This window comes from Pangasianodon hypophthalmus, chromosome 7 (genome assembly GCF_027358585.1).
Source record: "Pangasianodon hypophthalmus isolate fPanHyp1 chromosome 7, fPanHyp1.pri, whole genome shotgun sequence".
Lineage (NCBI taxonomy): Eukaryota > Metazoa > Chordata > Actinopteri > Siluriformes > Pangasiidae > Pangasianodon > Pangasianodon hypophthalmus.
Window position 1 is genome coordinate 15,610,966 of NC_069716.1, and position 10,257 is coordinate 15,621,222.

Sequence of the window (10,257 nt, forward strand, 5' to 3'; positions counted from 1 at the left end):
GGTGTTAATTATAATTGTGATGGAACACTTAAATTGTGCCTCTTTGGATGAAGATAATTAAAGCATTCTTGAAAATTAACAATTGCAATTAACCGCTAAACCCGAAATCTGCTAGAGTTACTGCTTATGGCGATTACATCTTTATCCTGGGTAATAATAAGAAAATCATTGAGATAGATACTATCTTGGATTTTCATTTAAGACTGCCAGGCCTTCTCCAAGGCTTACTGTAGTTCTTGAGAATATTTTTTTGCCTTTGCCACAAGTGAAGCACAAATACCACTGGAGGGCTTGTTGCTTGGCAACGTTTCTACCAGAGTTGCAGGAAGGTGTGAATGTGGTTTTGAGAACGTCCGCTCTACTCGCTTTCCTCTCTTGCTATCTTTCTTTATTCACTCCTTTGTGTATGCTTTGCTTGGCTTTGAACAACAGGATGAGATTGAAAGTCTTACATGTCTTACATAAAGGGCATTAAGGTCAACAGATGCAACTGTTGTCACTATGCTGTTGTTGTAATTTTTGTATGCTATACAAAAAGAGGAACTTTTGTTAACCAAAAGGAGATGTTGAGATCAATGAGGTCATCCTGTTGTGTGGAAAGCTGAAGCAAATTATCCACTCCACGACATAAGTCGTGTCATGTATTTTTTTTTTTGTGCTTATTTTTGTCCACAGTGAAGATATCTGCTTTTCTTGCCTATTCTGAAGGAGATTTACACTGGTTTACACTGGATGTGTATGTGGATGACAATGAACAAATATTCATCCTGACAGCATGTGGCCAGCCAGCACAAAAATAACTGTACCAACTCACACACACATGTACTTCCTCTGCAGTTCACTTACACAGTTCTGTTTACTATCTACCAAAAGATAAGGACCACATGGAAAGGAGAACATTCACAATAATTCTTTTGGATTAGATTGTTCTATGCTTCACTTTAAAAGCAGTTTTGGACTCACAATGGCCTGAGGTTCTCTCTCCTTATATATATTTGCCTAAAAAAAGGTGGTTTGTGATTGTAATGAGTCATACATTGTTCAGGTAACACTCATACCTCTTCAGTGGTGAAGCTTTTTCTCTTTGTGGATGTGGAGGACACCAAGTTTGGAGAGTTTTGAAAGGTAGTTTTCTACACACAGAATGACTCATCTCCAAACCTTTAGAGTTCCTTTTGCAAGATGAGCGCAACAGCCCTCTTGTTCTGCATTTATTTTTTTTTTTGTCACACTAAAAGAATCAGTATTTGTAAAGGGACTGAAAAGTTTGTTTAACTGGGCAAATTACCAGAAATCCTAATTATTTCTTATATTTTTACCAACATAGATAACAACTAAAAAAAATTTCACTGTATCAACAATCAAATTCCTACTTTAAAGACAATGTGCCCAAGCCCTTCCAAGTGCTGCTAAATAGATTAGAAAAAAAAAAACAGATATAAACAACTGGTTTAACCAAATCGAACCTGTAGAAAAAAGTAGTTCCTGTCTGGTCATGTGACTTCCTCTCATTCAGAGTTCTTCACTCAGCAGAGCAGAGAGAAAGAAGAGCTTTCTGGTTTTCTTCCTCCTCTTGGTTTTGTTAGTGTGTAGGGTACAGTGACAGTAGAACTGGCAGGCATTGGTGTAGCAGAGAAAAGTTTCTTACCGCTACAGTTAGAATTGTGTTCCTTGAGTAAAATCACCCCCTCTGAGCACAATGTTACGGCGGAGACCCTCAAATGCCTCAGAGAAGGAGCAGGGCCAGGTGCAGAAGAAGAAGGTAAGAATGTGTCTTTAAGTCATTTTGTTGAGTAGTGTATTTCTGCCGGAGACAGACAATAGTAACAATAGTAATAGGACAATAGTAAAGTGAAGATACAAGGAATCTTGGATCTTGGAGTTGAATTGAATAGGTGTATGATAACAGTACATGTTGCCTTATGGTGAAAAAGAAAAAAAAAAAAATCCCATGAATATGAAGTGATCTATACATGCAGCATCACATTAAGAGCCATTACGGTTTTGAATAGTCTGAATGTGCTTGAAGTGGCCTTTAAAATAATGACTCAATAGTTGACCATCTTGCATTGGTGGTGTATTGGGTCAAAGGACTAGAGAGACTAGAGAGTTCTTCTCATCATTGTATTATTGTTCAGGTTGAGTTGCATGGCTGTGCAGCATTTCCTGTAGAGACACAGACCGTCATCATACATCCTGAATTTATTCTTGTCTCATAAGCGTCAGAGACTCTTGAGTCTCTTATGAGCTTCATAAAAAGGCTTCAAAGTGACATTTACATTTGCGCTTAGAGCTTGCTTACTCTGATCCTTTTCATTTACAGGGAATCTTTACCTCCTACGCTTAGCTCCACTAACCCTATTTTTTACTTCATTGGCGTCTTTTGTTCATCAACCACAAGTTTCAGTCAAAAACGCCAACTGACAAAGCTTTGGCATATCTTGAAAAACAACACTAAGTGGATTTAATCTAAAAATCTAAAATCACAGTATTTCAGCATTGTATATACATTAAGTGGTTAGAAGCATTTTTATGCTTATAATAAAACCTCAAAACATAAATCTATTAGAGTTATGTTTAACCACAGAATTTTTAAAAAAATGACTGGGTCATCAGTTTGATTTAGTCATAATTCTAATTTTCTAAGTCCCACGCTATATTTTAGTGTGCACTAATATACACTATGTAGATTTTAGGAAAGAGGTTGATAGATTTAATATTTATATACATACATGCTAACACATGGCCTTCTCTAAAATCTACATAAAATATGTAGACACAAAAATAATCTTTAAACTAAGTATAGACAAAAAAGACAGAAAAGCTTTCTGATAAAGGGATTGGCAGTTGTTCTTGTTCAGCATTGCGCGGTTTGTTTGAGATGTGATAGTCTTAGTTTTCTCGGTACAATGTGACTTTGTTTCGTATCTCCACCTATCATTTGTGCCACTTTTTCTCAGTACAGGAAGTGAGTGTACGTCACTGCTTTTGCAAAACGTTTGCAGACCAATCCTGGAAACACATTGTTCTGTCTTGAGAGCAGGCTATTGCTTGCTTGCTTTCTTACTTGCTTGCTTACTTGCTTGCCTACTTACATACACATTGTACAGTACTGTGAATGATTCCAAATTATGCTGTGTAGAGAATATGGCCATAGCTATGTATTTGGTCAGAGGTTATTTAAGCTTATTTATCAACATTCTTAGCAATACACCTTACATGCATCACACTGATAAGCTCAGTGCTATGAAAAAGGAGTGAGCCCAAGCCTGAACGTTGCCATCATTAAAGTTATAGCTGTTTTGAGGGGAAAAGACCCTTGGCAGACCCACATGGCAGCAGTATGAATTCTTGAGTACCGTTATTACTGTCACTCTTGTCTGAGTAGATTTTGTGTGTGTCAACAGCTTACACTGCAGAGGTCCAGTAGCTTTAAAGACTTCATGAAGCCCAAGCCATCTTCACCTGTGGTGAATCCTGAGCTCACCCTGGAAGAGTCGGTAAGATTGCTGCATTTACATATGCTAGTCAGTGTTTCTGCACGCTGCAGATTAACCTTACAGAAAAGTCATATACATTTCCCATGTGATCATAAGTTTTTCATATATGATTATGTGAATTATATGTAATTGCATGTGAAAAACATGTGAAGGTGATATCATGTGAACAAAATTTGTTCACAGATTAAAAAGAGTTATTCTTGTGAGATAATCACATCCCTACATGTAAAAAAAATTATTATGTGAAAGTAATGAAAGGAAAAGAAAGGAAAAATGTGTGCAACAATATAAAAAACTGTGTAAAATTCTCATATAATTCATGGCATTATTTAAATGTGAAATTCATGTGACTTTTCTATGATGGTAGATTTATTTTTTTTTGTAGTTACTGTAAACTAAAATCAGCGCCAAACCTTTTTGAAATGTTTTTAGCTTTTTAGCCTAGAGTTAATCTGTTAAACCGAGTTAAACCGACTGTGTGTACAGACATCACAGACTCAATCACTGTCTTTTTTTCTACATACAAACGCAAATTCATTTATTGTTATTGTACAAGCACAAAAAGATTCGGTGAGCTCACAGCGATTTAAAAAGTTTAAAAGTTTTCCGAAAACAGTTTAGTTTTATACTGTAGACTTGTTCGTGTGTTAGGAGACTGAAACAGGAGGAAAGAAAGATCAGGGTGAACTTCAGCAGTGACCTATAAACCACAATGACTCTATTTAAGAGTACTTAAGAGTACCTAGTCAGGATATCATTCGCATTTGAGCTAGCCAAGCATAGAGCCTGAGCAAGCTTCTGAGAAAAGCATGCAAATCTAACACCCAATAGATAAATATGCATATTTGCATACTGAACTGTGAATATGCTAATATATGATTAATCCTCAATCAAAATGTCAGCTAGACTGGGCAAGAACAGTTTTTTTTTTTTTTTAAATACCTAGCAGCTGCAGCACTCAGTAACATCAGTAACACTGGTGGCCACTCCTCTTCTGCAGCCTCAGCAGCCTGTGCGTGCTGTAGCTCACGAAAGCAGGTGATATGCAGAAGAGCAGCATGGTTGTCACTGTGGTAATGACTTACTGGAAATTCGGCTCAGCTCTGACGCTGAAACTCTCTATAGCAGTCTGTATTACTCAGTGCTTACGAAAAGCCATGTTAACCGCATAAAACATTCATAAGGAAATGTTATTATTAAATTATATTATAAAATTCTATTATAAAATTGTAAATTCCACAAGGCTATTGAAATAGAGACTGAGCATAGAGAAAAGCAGGTAGAAATGAGAATGGTTGTTTTATTGGCTGGTCTGGGAGGCACCTTGCTGTATCCCAGAAATAAAAAGAAAACAGGGAGGAGGTGGAGGATTTGAGGAAGCATACCAAAAAAAAAACAATGTTTCAGTCAGTGAGTTTAGTATTGATGAAGAGCAAAGTATGAGTTGAACTTTTTTGCCCTATTACATTTCATATCTTCACTTATTAACATGATGCCAAAAGAGATATCAAAAGAGAAAAAAGTCTAAATTCAGGAAGCTGAGGATATAGTTGAGAAATGAAGAGATGAGTGTCCAGGAAGCGACTGCTGCGGAGCACTCATTACCTTGTGACCACACTGACAACAATATAATATTGTGCAATGTAAATGTAATGAAGGTTTTTGGCTTAACTCTCATGGCATGCTCACAATTGAACAATGGATTTTTCTTTTGCTCTTTTAACAAAATGTGTCTAACACCTTGTCACATATTTGGTGATTCTGCAGAAAAGATGGAAGAAATGTCATAATTACAAAGACCTGTCACTTTAACACCTTCATTTCACATTTTTGCACTTAGGCGAAATTGAACCAGAGAGAGAGAGAGAGAGAGAGAGAGAGAGAGAGAGAGATCTAAGATCTTCAGATTTTTTTATGCTCATTAGATAAATTGAGCCAAGTAAAAATCTTTTGTATGTGATGGACTGGCATCCCATCCAGTGTTCCCAGGATAGGCTCTGGATCCACCTTGACCACACCCAGGACAAAGTGGTTACTGAAAAATAATGAATGAAAGAAAATTTATTTGTGTCTTGAAAATATTTGTTAATATTCCTGTGCTTTATGTAACACTTCAAAAATAATACAAAACAGTACAAATTGTATCATTTATGTATCAAACCTGACAGCCTGACAGCCTATACTCATTCTAGTGCCTCACACACACACAAAACCACGTTACGACCGTGTCAGTTTCAATAGTGTGCTGAGAATAAAATACCACCCAAATAGTATCTGCTCAGAGGTCTTCCTGGAAATCCCTTTCCACTCAAAGTGTGCATAGATATATGCAGTAGATATATGCCTGATAAAATGATCAGTTAGTGTAGATACAAGGTTGCGTTACCTGACAACTACGATTATATGGTCTACAAATGTTCTAATTTTTAAGAGACTATGAAAAATAATTATTATTTACGGTTATAGACAGGTTATAGACAGGGTTAAAGTTAAGTTTACTTGTTAGGTTAGGTTAAACATCTACAAACTATGTGAAAGAACTACCCTAAATATGTGCTGCAAAATTCCCCTTAGCTGCCAGAGGGTGAAGTCCAAGAGAACACTGAAAAAAACAGTGGAAAGTTGGGGAAGAAATGGAGGAACGTCATTACTCGCACCATGACAAGGAAGACATCCAAGATGGTACAGAAAGTTCTTGCAGAGGAAGGGGTGAGTTTAGAAAATGCACAACACTGAAAAGCCTGAACAGGTAGATCTGCTCATGAAAAAGAGGAAACTCATTCTAGTAACTAACATACTGATGGACAGAGAACACAACTCACAAAAGATTGATTATGTCTCCCCCTTCTGGATGATCATGGCTAGTCTGAAACAGTCTGTATTAGATGTATTGTGTCAGAGGATGTGGTAACAAACTTTCAGATAGATGTGTAAACAAACCTTCAGATAATGTTAAGTGTTTTACAGAATTTTGAAATAATTTTTCATGGAAGATTAATGCTTTTTCTGCAGATTGAGAGTGGAGAGGATAGCTCAGTGTCTCCTGTATCCCCTAATGACTGGACACCAGACCTGAGTGCTGGAAACCGGGTATCTGTGTGTTCTAATAGTTCAGAAGACACCATACATTCGCCTCTGTGCCGCCAGTTCTCTGGATGTAAGCTCTCATATTACCCCGTTTTACTCAAACATTTCACTCCAAAATGTTAATGTATTGTTATATTTACAATGTAGTATGTCTAGTGGGCTTCCAGGGACTAATGAGCATCATGCTAATAAGAATATTCAAGGCAGCCCATCATTTTTGGCTGAAGTATTTCTTTCAGTATTTTAAAGACAGGATTGAATACTGTTGTTTTTTTACACAGGTGGGGACAGGCAAAGTCTGGACAGTGGCTTCAGTCAGAGGGACAGCATGGACAGCACTTATAATGGACCATTTTGTGGCAGGGCCCGTGTGCACACTGACTTCACCCCCAGCCCTTACGACATCGACTCCCTCAAACTGCAGGTTGTTTTCTCTCCAATGTCCCAATCAAATAAATGAATAACAAAACACTCCTTTTTTCTCTCTTCAAATTTGCAAAAAAGCATGTGAGGATTGTCTTTTGTGTGAAACAATACATTGTGAGTAAGTGAATGCACACATTGTAGTCTCAAAAGAGAGTTCCTCAAGGGTTCTTTGAATGGATAACACTTCTAGCTTTCTGAAAATTTGAAAGAGACCTTCTATTATAATGTTCATGGTGCACATAGAACCTTTAAGGGATGAAAGACCAAGAGAAGAACCAACCAAAAGAACCATCTAAAGTGATAGATGGGACATCTTTTTTCTAAGTGTATTAGAAGGAAGTGAAATTATTTTGTCCTTTTTTTTTTACCATCACAGAAAGGCGATATTATACAGATCATTGAGAAGCCACCAGTAGGCACTTGGACTGGTAAGCTCAACAACAAAGTGGGCTCCTTCAAGTTCATATACGTCACTGTGCTCCCAGAGGAGGACACACCACCGAGGAGGAAGCGATGCCATAGTCAGGGACGGTGCAATAAACCCAAACCGAAAACACTGGAGGAAGTTTTGGATAGGATTGGCCTAAAAGTAAGCTTCAACTGTGTGTGCACGTTCTGTCACAAATGCACTTATACTTGCTAACTTAAGATAAGCTTTCAAAGCAGTTTCAGAACCATTAATAGATAAAAAATAGAAAAATAGAAAAATAGAAACTGTCGTTTCGAAGTTTATTATGCATATTGTTGCAAACTACTAATAACACATAGTTTGATTCTTTTTTCTGCCTAGGACCTTGAACCTCTTCTCTCCATGCATGGTTTCCAAAGTTTGGAGGACTTTAGTGGACTGAAGGAATCCCACCTGAATGAGCTGAACATCACAGATCCTGAGCAGCGCACCAAGATACTGACAGCAGCCGAACTGTTTGTTGAACAAGATTGTACGTCATTTCTGTTTCTTACTGCCTGTTGTGTTTATTATAATCTAGAGGATTCAGTAGTCAAATAATTAGCTGTTAAACATTAGCAGTCTTTCTAAAGGTTTGTAATGACAGTAAAACCAGTCGAAGCTAATGTTCACATATGAGAGTGTAAATGCTGAAGACTTCAGCAGCATAAAGAAGGCAACGCCTGTTCCCTTTTCACAGATGTTCAGTTTTATAGCACTTCAAAGACACTCCCACAGAAATCTGCTTTAGTCCACACATATTTCAGCCTTCCCTTCAAGCAAATAATTAGCTGTAACTGAAATATCCACACTTTGTGCTTTCCTGATTAAGCACACATATGGCCTGAAGCCCAGTGGTCATGTACATCTTATCGCATTGCTAACTGCACAAGCATTGCTGTTGATAATGTCCCACCTAAGTAAGGAAGTACAGATATTCAGCATTCTGGAAATGTTTTTGTGTGGCTGTTTTAGTAATAATCTGAGTAAATCTGAAAGCAGTTAATGAAATCCTTCTTCTTTTCCTACAGCTGAAGGAGAGTCTGATGAAGAGAAGGAGAGAACTGAGGAGAAGGTTGATATGCCACGGGACTCAGGTTGCTATGAGAGCACAGAAAACCTGGTGAATGGGCGTGAGGAGGCCGAAACAGAGCCCAAAACAGAACCTGGTGCAGACGAAGATGTAAAAACAGACACACAGCTGGAAACGGTTCAGGAGAAGCTGCAAGACCTGACTGTGGAGGAGTCCTGAGAGCATTGAATCAACACTGGAAAACTCTACTGCTGTGCTTCAGTGCCTCCATTTCCTTCACTCATGGATCAGACGTGTTTGTAGCAGCCCAACTCCCATGACAAACCTACTTCAAATGTAAAGTCGTGAATGCTGAATTACAGTCAACATGAATATACAGCAATCAGATTTCTAATGGATGCAGCAGGGAGGTTTTATAATGTCTTCTCACTGAATGGACATTTTGTTTTTATCATTCTGAGAAAATCCTTCACAAGATTTCAATGGTTTTTACATGAATTACACTGTAAACGGAATAGAAATGGACAGTGACACTTGGTTTGGTTGAGGTCATAAATTTGTCTGGTCTTAATGACGCTATGTAGTAAAAATTGGATTACTATATAGTACTATATAATAATTTAATTTCTTTCTATATAGTTATGATGTAAATTGAAATATGAGAAATGTTTCATCTTTATAACTACTTAATGTAATATTTTAAAATGTGATTTCATTATGAATGTATAATGCAGTATGACGTATTGTTATATTTACATTTTTTAGGTTTTTTTACATATGTACAAGACAACCTGTATACATTGAGACTGTAAGAGTGCTGGCTGTAGTTATGCTTTATGACAGTCTTTGTTCTATACAAGTACCATCATGGATTGCTGTATGTATTTTTTCCATATTTTTGTCATTTCTACTGTAGTTCTTACCTTTCTGTCATATATTTGTTTGTGATGTCTTGTTTTTATAAATATTTTACAAACATTAGTAAAGAGTTTACCCAGAGGAGATACGTCCGGTATCAGTCGAAACTTCAGACACACCTCAGCGTTTTTTATGATCTATTGAGCTAAAGGCTTATTCATGAAATTGGTTTCTATTATAAATAAAAGTTGTGAAGTCAATGTCTATTGATGAATTCCATTTCCAAAACAAATAGGTTCTTTAGGTATGAAATAAATTTTCTTCTAAACTGTGGAAAAGCATCAATGCTACTTTAAGAATTTAAGTTTTGCGTCTTTCATTCATACATTCACCCACGACCGCTTCTAGCTGCAGTCGCTTAGTGTCCCCATGCAGGATATATGGTAAATATTAGGCATATACACACATATATGCAGTATATATATATATATATATATATATATATATATATATATATATATATATATATATATATATATATATATATATATACACACACACATATATACACACACACACACAGTTTACCACTGTACATTAAAGGTATCAAAGTGCAGACTTACACTTTTAATTTACGGGTGTTTACATCCAAATCGGGGAAACAGTGTAGGAATTACAGCACTATGACCACTGCAGACCACTGTGGTCTGCATGAATGAGAATGAAACACTGCCCAAATCATATCTGCTCCACTGTGGTTCTGTGGCTGTCTTTTTACACTGATAGATCAGGTATAGCAACAGATGGACAACAAAGTGCATCTGTATTGTTGGTGTTCCTGAAAAGTGGCCAATAAATATAGCTAGAAGCTAGGTGCACCTAGACAGACAACTGAGTGTTTTTAT

At 37.0% G+C, this 10,257-nt stretch overlaps 1 protein-coding gene across 1 annotated transcript; it reads left to right on the top strand.

Annotated features, from left to right (window-relative positions):
* The first annotated feature begins 1,510 nt into the window (after nt 1–1,510).
* sash3 (SAM and SH3 domain containing 3) lies at nt 1,511–9,612 on the top strand. The gene is made up of 8 exons (XM_026918572.3): nt 1,511–1,762; nt 3,408–3,500; nt 6,075–6,209; nt 6,513–6,657; nt 6,869–7,011; nt 7,390–7,602; nt 7,804–7,954; nt 8,493–9,612. Exons 1-8 carry the CDS (start codon nt 1,700–1,702, stop codon nt 8,711–8,713), a joined length of 1,164 nt encoding a protein of 387 aa, XP_026774373.3. The 5' UTR covers nt 1,511–1,699; the 3' UTR covers nt 8,714–9,612.
* The last annotated feature ends 645 nt before the right edge of the window (nt 9,613–10,257 follow it).